Source organism: Sus scrofa, unplaced genomic scaffold (genome assembly GCF_000003025.6).
Source record: "Sus scrofa isolate TJ Tabasco breed Duroc unplaced genomic scaffold, Sscrofa11.1 Contig1293, whole genome shotgun sequence".
NCBI classification, from domain to species: Eukaryota; Metazoa; Chordata; class Mammalia; order Artiodactyla; family Suidae; genus Sus; species Sus scrofa.
This window is the reverse complement of record NW_018084856.1, coordinates 169,530-180,564: the sequence shown is the minus strand read 5'-3', so window position 1 is coordinate 180,564 and position 11,035 is coordinate 169,530. Positions and strand designations below refer to the sequence as shown.

Genomic DNA, 11,035 nt, shown 5'->3' with positions numbered 1-11,035 from the left:
TGGGACCTGAAATCTCTAGATGCCTAAGGGCTAACCGAGAACAGCAAAGAGCTGCATCACTTGCCTTTGCTTCAAGGAGCTGAGTTACAGAAGACAGGGAGTAAGAGATTATGAGCTCCACGTAAAAAAATGGACAAAATTTTCTAGTTAGGAATCTCGAAACACAATCTGAGAAGACACATTCTCAGAAAAGATTTGAGAAGCCCTCAGAATCTCTAGGTGGGCTGAATGGTGATGGTTTCCCCTGAACCAAGCCAGCTTAAAAAGATTGGGAAAAGAAAAAAAAGATTGAGGAGTTCCCGTTGCAGCGCAGCGGAAATGAATCCGACTAGGAACCATGAGGTTTCGGGTTCGATCCCTGGCCGCTCAGAGGGTTAAGGATCTGTGTTGTCATAAGCTGTGGTGTAGGTGGCAGATGTGGCTCGGATCTGGCGTTGCTGTGGCTCTGGCATAGACCGGAGGCTACAGTTCCGATTAGACCCCTAGCCTGGGAACCTCCATGTGCTGTGGGTTCGGCCCTCAAAAAGACAAAAAAAAAAAAAAAAAAAAAAAAGATTGGGAGAGGTGATGGTTCTCAAATGTGTAGAGCAACACCAAGTTACAAGGGACATGAAGGAACAGGAAACAGCCCAATCAAATAAAATAAATCTCCAAAAACAGACCCTAAGGAAATGGACGTATATAAAAACCAGGCAAAGAATTCAGAATATTTGCCATTAAGTATGATCGTTGAATTCATGAAAGTGGCAGTATTTTAGTTTTATTGTATGTACTTTGAAATGTTTAATAAACATTTTATAAAAGTGACAGAGAACACAGAAGTTCTATAAATAATATACAATATCCTGATCAATATTTCTCTTGAATATATGCACTCAATTTCACAAGGAATAAAGCTTCCTTTAAAGTGCACTGCTCTGTACATATTTCATCTATGGATTGAATTTAGTATTCTACAATATGAAATAGGTAGAGTCTTTAAACCTTAAAAAGCTATCACTATTCATCTTGAAAATATGGAAGAAATTACACACTAATTTGGAAACTCTTTGTTAGAAGTACAATTGACATTATGTGTACCTTTTAGGGATTGATATTGACAGAATGAAAACCATTTTTTACTTTGTATTATAATATATCTACTAAAGAAATATATTTCATTTCCACAAAATTCTGAAGGAGAAATAACTTTTACTATATTTCCAAATGTCAGTAAACAACGCAGTGAACACTCCTAGGCATGGAAGTGGAACAAATGGATCGGAAAAATATATTAACTGTAATGCGGAGTGTGAAGAGAATAAAAAGAGCAAGTGTAGTTATACAGAGAGTGTATGCTCTTTAGAGTGTGTTTTTTTTTTAACCAAAATATTCATTTCCTTGCAGAAAATACTGCTTTATAGACCATGTCTTTGAAGGCTTGTTTTACTTGCTGGTTTCTCAGGGTGTAGATGAAGGGGTTCAGCATGGGGGCAACAGAGGTGTTGAGAATAGCTACTCCTTTTGTCAGTGATGCCTTTTCTTTGGCCGAGGGACTAGCATACATGAATATACAGCTTCCATAAGAGATGGAAATGACAATCATGTGAGAGGAACAGGTGGAGAAAGCCTTTTTTCTCTGATTGGCAGATGGGATTCTCAAAATAGTCCTGATAATGTACATATAAGATAAAATCACTAGGGCCAAGGTGAACAGCAAGGTAACCAAAGCCAAGTAAAAACCGGTTACTTCTAGGAGCCATGTATCTGAGCAAGACAATTGCAAAAGGGGGAAATAGTCACACGCAAAGTGGTCAATGACATTGGACGCACAGTAATCCAGCTGGAGGAGAAGCATAAGGGGAGGGAAAATGGTCAGAAACCCGCCCAGCCACGCACAGAGCACAAGCAGGATGCAGAGTTTCCTGTTCATGATGGTCGTGTAATGAAGAGGCGTGCAGATGGCAACATAGCGGTCATAGGACATGGCAGTTAGAATGTAAAACTCAGTCACACCCATGAAAATAAAGAAAAAGAGTTGAGCTGCACAGTTGTTATAAGAAATAGTCTTATCCCTGGTGATAATCGCGCCCAGAAATCTGGGGATGCATACAGTAGTAAAGGAGATTTCTAAGAAAGAGAAGTTCCGGAGGAAGAAATACATTGGCGTCTGTAGATGGGGGTCCACCAGGGTCAGGGTGATGATGGTCAGGTTTCCAGTGACACTTGATACATATGTGACAAATAAAAAGAGGAAAATCACAACCTGAAGGTCAGGATCATCCGAAAGGCCTAAGAGGACAAACTCTGTGATCACCGTGTGGTTCATTTCTCTTTTTCTCTTTCTTTTCTTCTTTTAAAGATATTTAGGTGGAGAGTATATTTAAGGGAAGAGATGAACAGAAGAATTCATCGAGATCAATATCTTCATTGATACATTAAGGGTTCTATTTTTGTGATTTCACATTATTTGATCACTCATGAAATAGTAAGTAATTGTGATTAATGGAAGTGACTGTTTGGAGAAGTCAACATTTAGGTCCTCTCTGGGACACAAAGATGTGTAACCATTCTCAAGGGAGATTCACTATAGAGGAGAGATTGGTGGCTACTGAGAGTGCCGAGAGTGGCTTCCAGAAATCCCTCCTGGTCTGTGATATGGCAGAGATGTGGCCTGGACTTTGCTTTCTTCCCAGGAGATCAGTGCATGACTCTCTTTTTAGGTCAAAACACTTAGACTCAAAAAAAGAAGCCATTAGTGCAACCAGAGCGACGTGAGATCTAAAAATCTACACTCATAATACCCAATGTTGCCATATCCCTGGCATTTCTTTCTTTAAATATTGTTTCTTAAACTTCTAGACCAGTTTTATTGAAGAAGTTGATAGTATGTTTCCACAGCTTCTTAAGGTTTCTGATATTCTACTTTCATTTCCCAAACTATTTCCCAAGAATCGTCATAAAATAGAGAAAAATTTAATCACATTTGCTTAGTGTGACCTTTGCAGGTGACTGGCAGAGAAGCAATGCTTTTACTTATTCTATTATTCACAGCAAAAATATGGCTGTCTGAAATATGGAGAAGGTAATGTCATGATTTTAGCAAGCCAAATACACAGAATGTACATCCAGCAGAGCTGGGAATTAATTGAACAGGTTAGGATGAACAGGAGAGGCTTTCCTGTACATTTATGAAATATACTTTTGGATCAGTTGTCTCATGCAAAAGATAAATGTGGGGCAGAACTACAAGGGAATAAAGTATTTTTTTTTCATAAAGCTTAATAGCTAAGAGAGAAGAATGCACAAATGGAAAATGCATGGGGCTACAAACTGGGTGACAGAGTAGCTAGGTTCTGAGGCAAGTTGTTACTTTTCAATTTGTGTATCAGTGTGAAAAGAAAAATGGATAAATACTGCATATACCTTTAAGCTTAAAAATAAATTGGGTCACTTTGCTATACAGTAGAAAATTGACATGACACTGTAGACCAGCTATAATGGAAAAAATAAATTGGCAGAACACTGTAGGCCAGCTATAATGGAAAAAATAAAAATCCTTCTAAAAAAATAAAAGTTAAAAATGTTTCTATGTGTACATATCTAGTAAGTTATGGAAGATGTCAAACATTAGTGATTTCACTGGAATTGTAAGACAAATCAATAAGTGAACATTTCCTCTATTAAGTTAAATAAAATGATTAGGATATTTACATCAATGGAGATATAATTTGTTTTTTAAAATTGAACATTCTAATTGTTCTTAGAATGTTTTCAGCACTATACTGGTTTGTATCATGCTCTTCAAAAAGTTGGCACCCACTGGAAATCTGTAGATATGACCTTATTTGGAGATAGGGTCTACGCAGATATAATCAAGTTAAGATGAGGTCCTGTACATTAACTTTCCATGTAGCTTTATTTAATAACAGGTTGTCCATGATTTATTATTTTAAATAAAATTTTCACTTACAGATTAACACCATATAAATACAAATGCAACATTTATAATTAAAGATGAGCATGTTTATGGCACATTTGTCAAATTCTTTTTAATAGTCTCTTTCTGCAATATGTTCTAAGTACTGCTTCATCATTACCATAAATAACTTCATTTGTCCTCCAAAGCAACAGTGAAAGTAATTTTAAAATCTTTCCTCAGAAAGTTGCTATTATTTTAAGATCATTAGATAATACCAATTTCCATTTAATTTGAACTATTTATATGTTTTATGGAACTCCTGAATTAAATAGCAACTAAGTATGTCTCAAATAATCATTGTGAGTATTATAAATGCCTTTTCAGACCAAAGCAGTAAGTAATATGATAATGCTGGGAGAGAATATTGCTTGTATTGAACAAGAAAAAGGGAATCTGATATTTCAAAAACAATGTAGAAATCTCACACTTTCTTGTAAGAAGTGAAAATTATGTAAAAAGCAGTCTTTGACACCCCTCTATTCTCAGAACCTAACCTGATCCCAATACATACAGTCAAAAATACTTATTGAGTGATTAAATGGTAGTGATTCTAATTATGATCAGATTTTCTGCCATCATTCAGTGGAAAGATAGAAAACCTTAAAGACAAGCCTGACATCTCCTATGCTGTTGAGTAATGGAGACCTCAGCCCCAGTCTAAAACATCATAATGAATTCTTCACGTTTTCCTTAAGATTAGAGAAAGACTCACTTGTTCACGACTTAGTCTGCTGCCATTCAGAAACTAATCTCTACGACTTGGTTATTGTTTCTACTTGTGAAGCTGTGGATTGTGATGAAAACGCAAATCGTTCTACATATCTTTTGTGCCCTGACTTCAGGCCACTATCACCTAAATATTTTATTCTAAATTATACACTAATTCAGGCCATTGTTTATTGTGTGGTGTCTTGAGAACACCAATCTCCATGGTTGCCTTTTGTTTACTTATCAGCTAGTTCCCCTGAGTCCCCTGTAATGGAGCAGATACAATTATGACTGGCCTGCATAACATTACTTCTGCACAAAAGATTGTACCATCTTGCCCACCAAGCTTGGAATGATACTACCTCAGCCTTCATTTCAGCTCCAATGTATTTCATTTCAAGTACAAAGATAATACTTCTCTAAGAGACAATAGGTAAGATATCCTGGGAACTTAGATTCCTGGAGAAATTTGCACTGATATTTAGAAATGGATTGTAATTTACCCTATTTGTAAACATTGAAGAGGAGCTCTTAGAATTATTCTTTATTATTGGTATTTTGGATATTTGATTACAAATATACGATGACAGAGGAGAAACAGATTGCAAAGCTTTTTGAAAAGTCCCAAATCATTAGTTTAAGCAAATTAAAGATGTCTTTAGAAATGATATTGATTAAACCAGTCATATTTATCATAAAAGTAAGTACTTCTTTGATAGTTTCTTTCAGAAATATATTTTTGCTTTAATAGTATTAGTTATGTTTATACAAGTAATCTCAATTATGCACATTATATTTAGATAAAATTAAACCACTTAATTTATATGAAAGATATAAAGAAAAATTTTAAACTACTAAAACTTACCAGGAGTTCCCTTCGTGGCTCGGCAGTTAACGAACCTGACTAGGATCTATGAGGATGCGGGTTCCTTCCCTGCCTTGCTCACTGCGATAAAGATTCAGCATTGCCGTGAGCTGTGGTGTAGGTCACAGATGCAGCATGGATCCTGCTGTGGCTGTGGTGTAGACCGGCAGCCGTAGCTTCCATTGGACCCCTAGCCTGGGAATTTCCATATGCCGCGGGTGTGGCCCTAAAAAGCAAGGGAAAAAAAAAAACTTCTAAAACTTATCAATTACATGTGATATTTTATTATAATATAAAGACTTTGTGATTTATAGGACTTCCATGATATGTGTGTTCTTACCTACATGGCTTTTCATTATCATTTTTAATATCACCAATATCATAATACCATGTAATCAATTTTGCCCAAGATTCAAAACAATTTATTTGATATGTTTTAACATTGAGCAGATACACTTTATGTTTTAGTTTTGCACAACTTGAATTTTGTTCATGGTAAAGGTTAGCATTCATCATATAATGGCAAAAGACCCAAAAAAAGGCATGGTTTATGAACACAAAGAAAACAGATGGTTGAAAGTGGGAATACATCCCTCCCAGCAATTTTGTAGGTAAAAATTTTGAGTAAGTTCATTAACATATTAAATATAATGGCTGTACTGAGAAAATAGTATTCTTTTGAAAGCTCTTAAACCTCTAAAAAATATGATAACAAATGAGGCATTGCAGACTTGGGCAGTCTTTCTAGACATTAAGTATTTTAAAAATTATCTTAGATTACAGCACATCTAGCACTTTTTTTTTTTTTTTTTTGGGCTTTTTGCCTTTTCTAGGGCTGCTCCCGTGACATATGGAGGGTCCCAGGCTAGGGAGCTAATCGGAGCTGTTGCCACCGGCCTATGCCAGAGCCACAACATGGGATCTAAGCCGTGTCTGCAACCTACACCACAGCTCATGGCAATGCCGGATCCTTAACCCACTGGGCAAGGCCAGGGATCGAACCCACAACCTCATGGTTCCTAGTCAGATTCCTTAACCTGAGCCACGACGGGAACTCCCAGCACATCTAACACTCTAAGGGAAAATAATGACTTGTTTCCCATTTTCAAATATTATTTGATCCACTGAATCCTTTAAAATATCTTACCAATTGTGCATACACTAATACCAATATGTTAAAAATATTTTAAAGATTTTTTTATAGAAGGTTTCGATTCAGGGCAAACCTGAGAGTAAGATACAGAAATTTCCCACAAACCTCTTTCTCCCGCAGAGGCATAGCCTCCCTCATTATCATCATCCACCATCACAGTGGCGCCTTTGTTACCAGTAATGAATCACTGACACTTAAATATTTAAAGTCCATATTTTAACTTAGTTTGCTTTTAGGAATGAGCAATTTATGGTTTTGTACGATCATAAAATGTCATGGATCCAATATTATACTTTTCCACAGATTATTTTCATTGTCCCAAAAATCCACTAGACTGAAGATATTCATAGCCCGTCCTTTGCAAACCCCTGAATCCATCAAAAAATTTTACTGTCTTACACTAAACTATGTCTTTAGAAAGAATCATACTGTTGACACCATATATTATGTAGCCTTTATATATTGGTTTGTTCCACTTAGCAAGATGCATGTAAGGAGCTTTCATATAGTTTCACACTATGATAACTTCCTTTTATGATGCTTAGTGGAGCAAACAGTCAAACAAATCCTGTGTAATACCAAGAGTTATATTAGAAGAAAAGAAACAAAGAAAGAAGAAGGAAGGAAAGAAGGAAAGAAGGAGGAAGGAAGGAAGGGTCTTTGCCTTTCCAAAACTTACTTTGAATATTAACTATTGCCTTTCATCATCCATCAAGAAAAGAATAGGCACCATTGTGGAGAAGTGCCAAAATGATTTTTGGAAATAAGCAGGAATGCTTGACAGTTGTAAAAGTAAAATTAGGACTTAAGTAAAACTACTACTTTATATATGTTATGTAAAAATTATATATATATATAACATAGAGTAGACATATGGTAGATAAAGTTAATAAAAATATATTCAAGAGTGATATATTTACAACCTTAAAGACACCATTATAACAGATTACTGTTTAAAACTAGAATGTCTTGCAGTGCAGACACTGGAATTAGAAGGGAACCTACCCCCCCACCCATTAAATACCTCTCTCTGTACACTATTATCAGGGACACATTAATCGACCAGATGGACACCTGAGTTGACTCCATAGACTGTAAGAGTTCAAATGGGTAAAGAGAAAGAAATGCTTATACGAAATCAACAAATTAAAAATGATAACGAAGAAGAAAGCAACAAAAAATATCTTCAAGAGTATTGTGGTGTGCTGGAGGTAAGCTCTGAGAGTCTTATTTGAGGTTTCCATCTCAGAGATTTCAACCTCTTTTTTCCCTTGTTTTCAGGACTATATTGAAATATTTAGCACACAGAGATTTACACTGAAACGTGTGAGAATGCAATGAAGGAAATGTAGGATAGTGAATTAATATATGGCATAAGAATTACAAAGTTATTTTAAGTATTTTGTTTCTAGGTACTACAAAATCATTTTTCTCTAAAAGCCCAGGCAGCAATATTTTTCAGTGTGTATTCATGTGTGCATGATCATGTGTGTATGTGTGTACGTGTGTGTGTGTGTCTTTGCCGGTGTTATAGTTTCTTACACCTTCATCTGTTTTACAGCTAAAACAAAGAAGGAAAATAATGAGAAATTACACTGAAGTAACAGAGTTTATTCTTCTTGGATTGACGGATGATCCGCAGTGGCAGGCTGTACTCTTCACATTCCTGCTTGTTACCTACATGCTGAGTGTGACCGGGAACCTGACCATCATCGCCCTCACCCTTTCAGACCCCCATCTGCAGACGCCAATGTACTTCTTCCTTCGGAACTTCGCATTCCTAGAAATATCCTTCACGTCTGTCTGCATTCCCAGATTCCTTGTCACTCTCGTGACGGGGGACAGAACCATTTCTTATGATGGTTGTGTGGCGCAGCTGTTTTTCTTCATCTTCTTGGGGGTGACAGAATTTTACCTCCTGGCCGCCATGTCCTATGACCGCTACGTGGCCATCTGCAAACCTCTCCATTATACCATCATCATGAGCAGCAGAGTCTGTGCACTTCTTGTCTTCAGCTCATGGCTTGCAGGATTCCTGATCATCTTTCCACCAATAATCCTGCTGCTGCAGTTGGAGTTCTGTGCCTCCAATATAATTGATCATTTCATCTGTGATGCTTCTCCAATTCTGCAGCTGTCCTGCTCCAGCACTCGCCTTCTAGAACTCATGGCATTTTTTTTAGCTGTGGTCACACTCATGGTCACGCTAACACTAGTTATTCTCTCCTACACATATATCGTCCGGACGATTCTGAGACTTCCTTCCACAAGTCAAAGGAAAAAAGCCTTTTCCACATGCTCCTCCCACATGATAGTTGTCTCCCTCTCTTATGGCAGCTGCATCTTCATGTACATTAAGCCTTCGGCAAGGGAAAGGGTGACTTTAAGCAAAGGAGTGGCTGTGCTCAATACCTCAGTGGTCCCTCTTTTGAATCCTTTTATATACACTCTACGAAATCAGCAAGTGAAGCAAGCCTTCAGGAACATGGTCCAGAGAAGGGCCTTTTCTTCAAACCAATGAATATTTTTTAAAGCACCTCTCGAAACAAAGCGAAATGAAAAACTCTTTCTCTGCATAAATTCTTTCAACACTTCATTTCGCTTTCAGTTAGATATAGTTATAAATCATCAATGACTCTTACTAGCCTAAAACAATGTCTTAGCTATTTAAAGTTATATAGAGAAGATCAATGTTTACTTTGTAACAAAAGTGTAGATGTCAGCAATCTCCATTGTTTCTCATTTCAAAGCAAGGTAAATTATAGTTTCGTGCAAAAACAGTGTGTTATAAGATGCTTACTAAAACCATGTACAAAAATAAAATTTATTTCATACTAAATAAAAATATGTACCTTAATTAATAACTATAAAATTTCTTCTTCTGCGGCACCAAGAAAACATGTCATGAAGTTTAAAGCATTATTGAAATATATCCTTAACTTGTCAATAACATATAATCAAAAGGTGTTGAAAAATTTAATAGAAATTTAAGATAAAATGTGCTGTGATAATTATTCCTTGAAATGAGACTGTATCAACTTTTGTATTAGTTTTCCTAGAAAATAAGAGCAGTTTTTGTGCAACAGAGGAGGTTTAATTTATCTTTTTCCTTTGGTAATGCTTTGTTTTTAAAAAGATAGATTATTTGACTAAAGATTTCCCTCTTTATACCAGCCATATTAGAAAAGGAAGACCATGGTTTATGAAGGCAAATCAAGCCATCACTTAATATTCATATTTATATCCATACTCTTTCAAATAATACAAAAATTGTGTTGCAAACAGACATGGGCAAAATGACAAACAGAATCTAGAATGGTGTGAGAAATTGAGAGTCTAGAGAGTATCTTGGAAATGATGCTATAGAAAGTATTTATGCTTTTGTTTTCCTTTATTAGCAAATCTACAATACTGTCTCTGTCTTTCCATTGTCTCTTTCACAAAAGGGTCTACCTCCCTCACTCTTATCTAAGAGCATGACCCTGGGAGGTAGTATTTGATTATTGGAAAGAATGTGCCCAAGCCTACTTCCTATAGTTAATGAGGCAGTAACAAAAACTAAAACCATGTGCAAGCATTTTGAACAATATTATGATATCAGGTGAGCAATGTTGTGGAATGGATTGAGATACATCAATTTATCTCTTCGAAACCTAGCTCTTAGTCATACTTGGGGGTGAACTTATTATTCTGAAAGACGGAATCTCATGCAGCCTCTCTGCACATTTAAAAAAGTCATTATGGTCACCTGTTGAAGGGCCCTAAAAAAAAGAGTATTTTAAATTAATATGAATGACTTGGTATAAAATGGCATGTGCATCACCAAATTAATGGGCAGAAATGAGAAGCAGAGAAGAGGTTATCATGGAGTAAAGACCTTTCTCTAGAACTGCTTGATTTCTTATGTTGCTGCTTCTTATTTCTTTAAAATACCAAGGAGTTCTCTTGTGTCATAGTGGCTTAAGTATCCAGTATTATCACTGAGGCAGCCTGGGTTGCTGCTATAGTGCGGGCTTGATCCCTGGCCTGGAAACTTCCATATGGCATAAATAAAACAAGATAAAATAAAATACTGAGTAAAAAAGAAAATTATCTCTACCAATGAAAAAGTCTTCCACAAACTCATCAAAATAAATCATATAATCTGGGCACATCATCAGAACAATATTATGTAGCCAATTTCATAACTCTATAAGGGAAAGGTATTCATTCAATAGCATTTCAAAAAGTTTTCTTTTTAGTTTGATAGCAATAACCAAGAAAATCTTAGGCTAAAATATGAGGGCCTAATCCAAACTTCCTATTTAACATTAATCACAAAAATTTCTGTGCACTGAATGTTAACAAT

The 11,035-nt window shown here is 36.1% G+C and overlaps 2 protein-coding genes across 2 annotated transcripts; one reads left to right on the top strand and one right to left on the bottom strand.

The window, feature by feature from the left end:
* Positions 1 to 560: 560 nt before the first annotated feature.
* LOC110258131 (olfactory receptor 6C3) lies at positions 561 to 3,481 on the bottom strand. Its single transcript, XM_021081291.1, has one exon. It carries the CDS (start codon positions 2,306 to 2,308, stop codon positions 1,373 to 1,375), a length of 936 nt encoding a protein of 311 aa, XP_020936950.1. The 5' UTR covers positions 2,309 to 3,481; the 3' UTR covers positions 561 to 1,372.
* Positions 3,482 to 6,542: 3,061 nt separating this feature from the next.
* On the top strand, positions 6,543 to 10,808 carry LOC110258132 (olfactory receptor 6C75-like). The gene is made up of 2 exons (XM_021081292.1): positions 6,543 to 7,898; positions 8,249 to 10,808. Exons 1-2 carry the CDS (start codon positions 7,794 to 7,796, stop codon positions 9,206 to 9,208), a joined length of 1,065 nt encoding a protein of 354 aa, XP_020936951.1. The 5' UTR covers positions 6,543 to 7,793; the 3' UTR covers positions 9,209 to 10,808.
* The last annotated feature ends 227 nt before the right edge of the window (positions 10,809 to 11,035 follow it).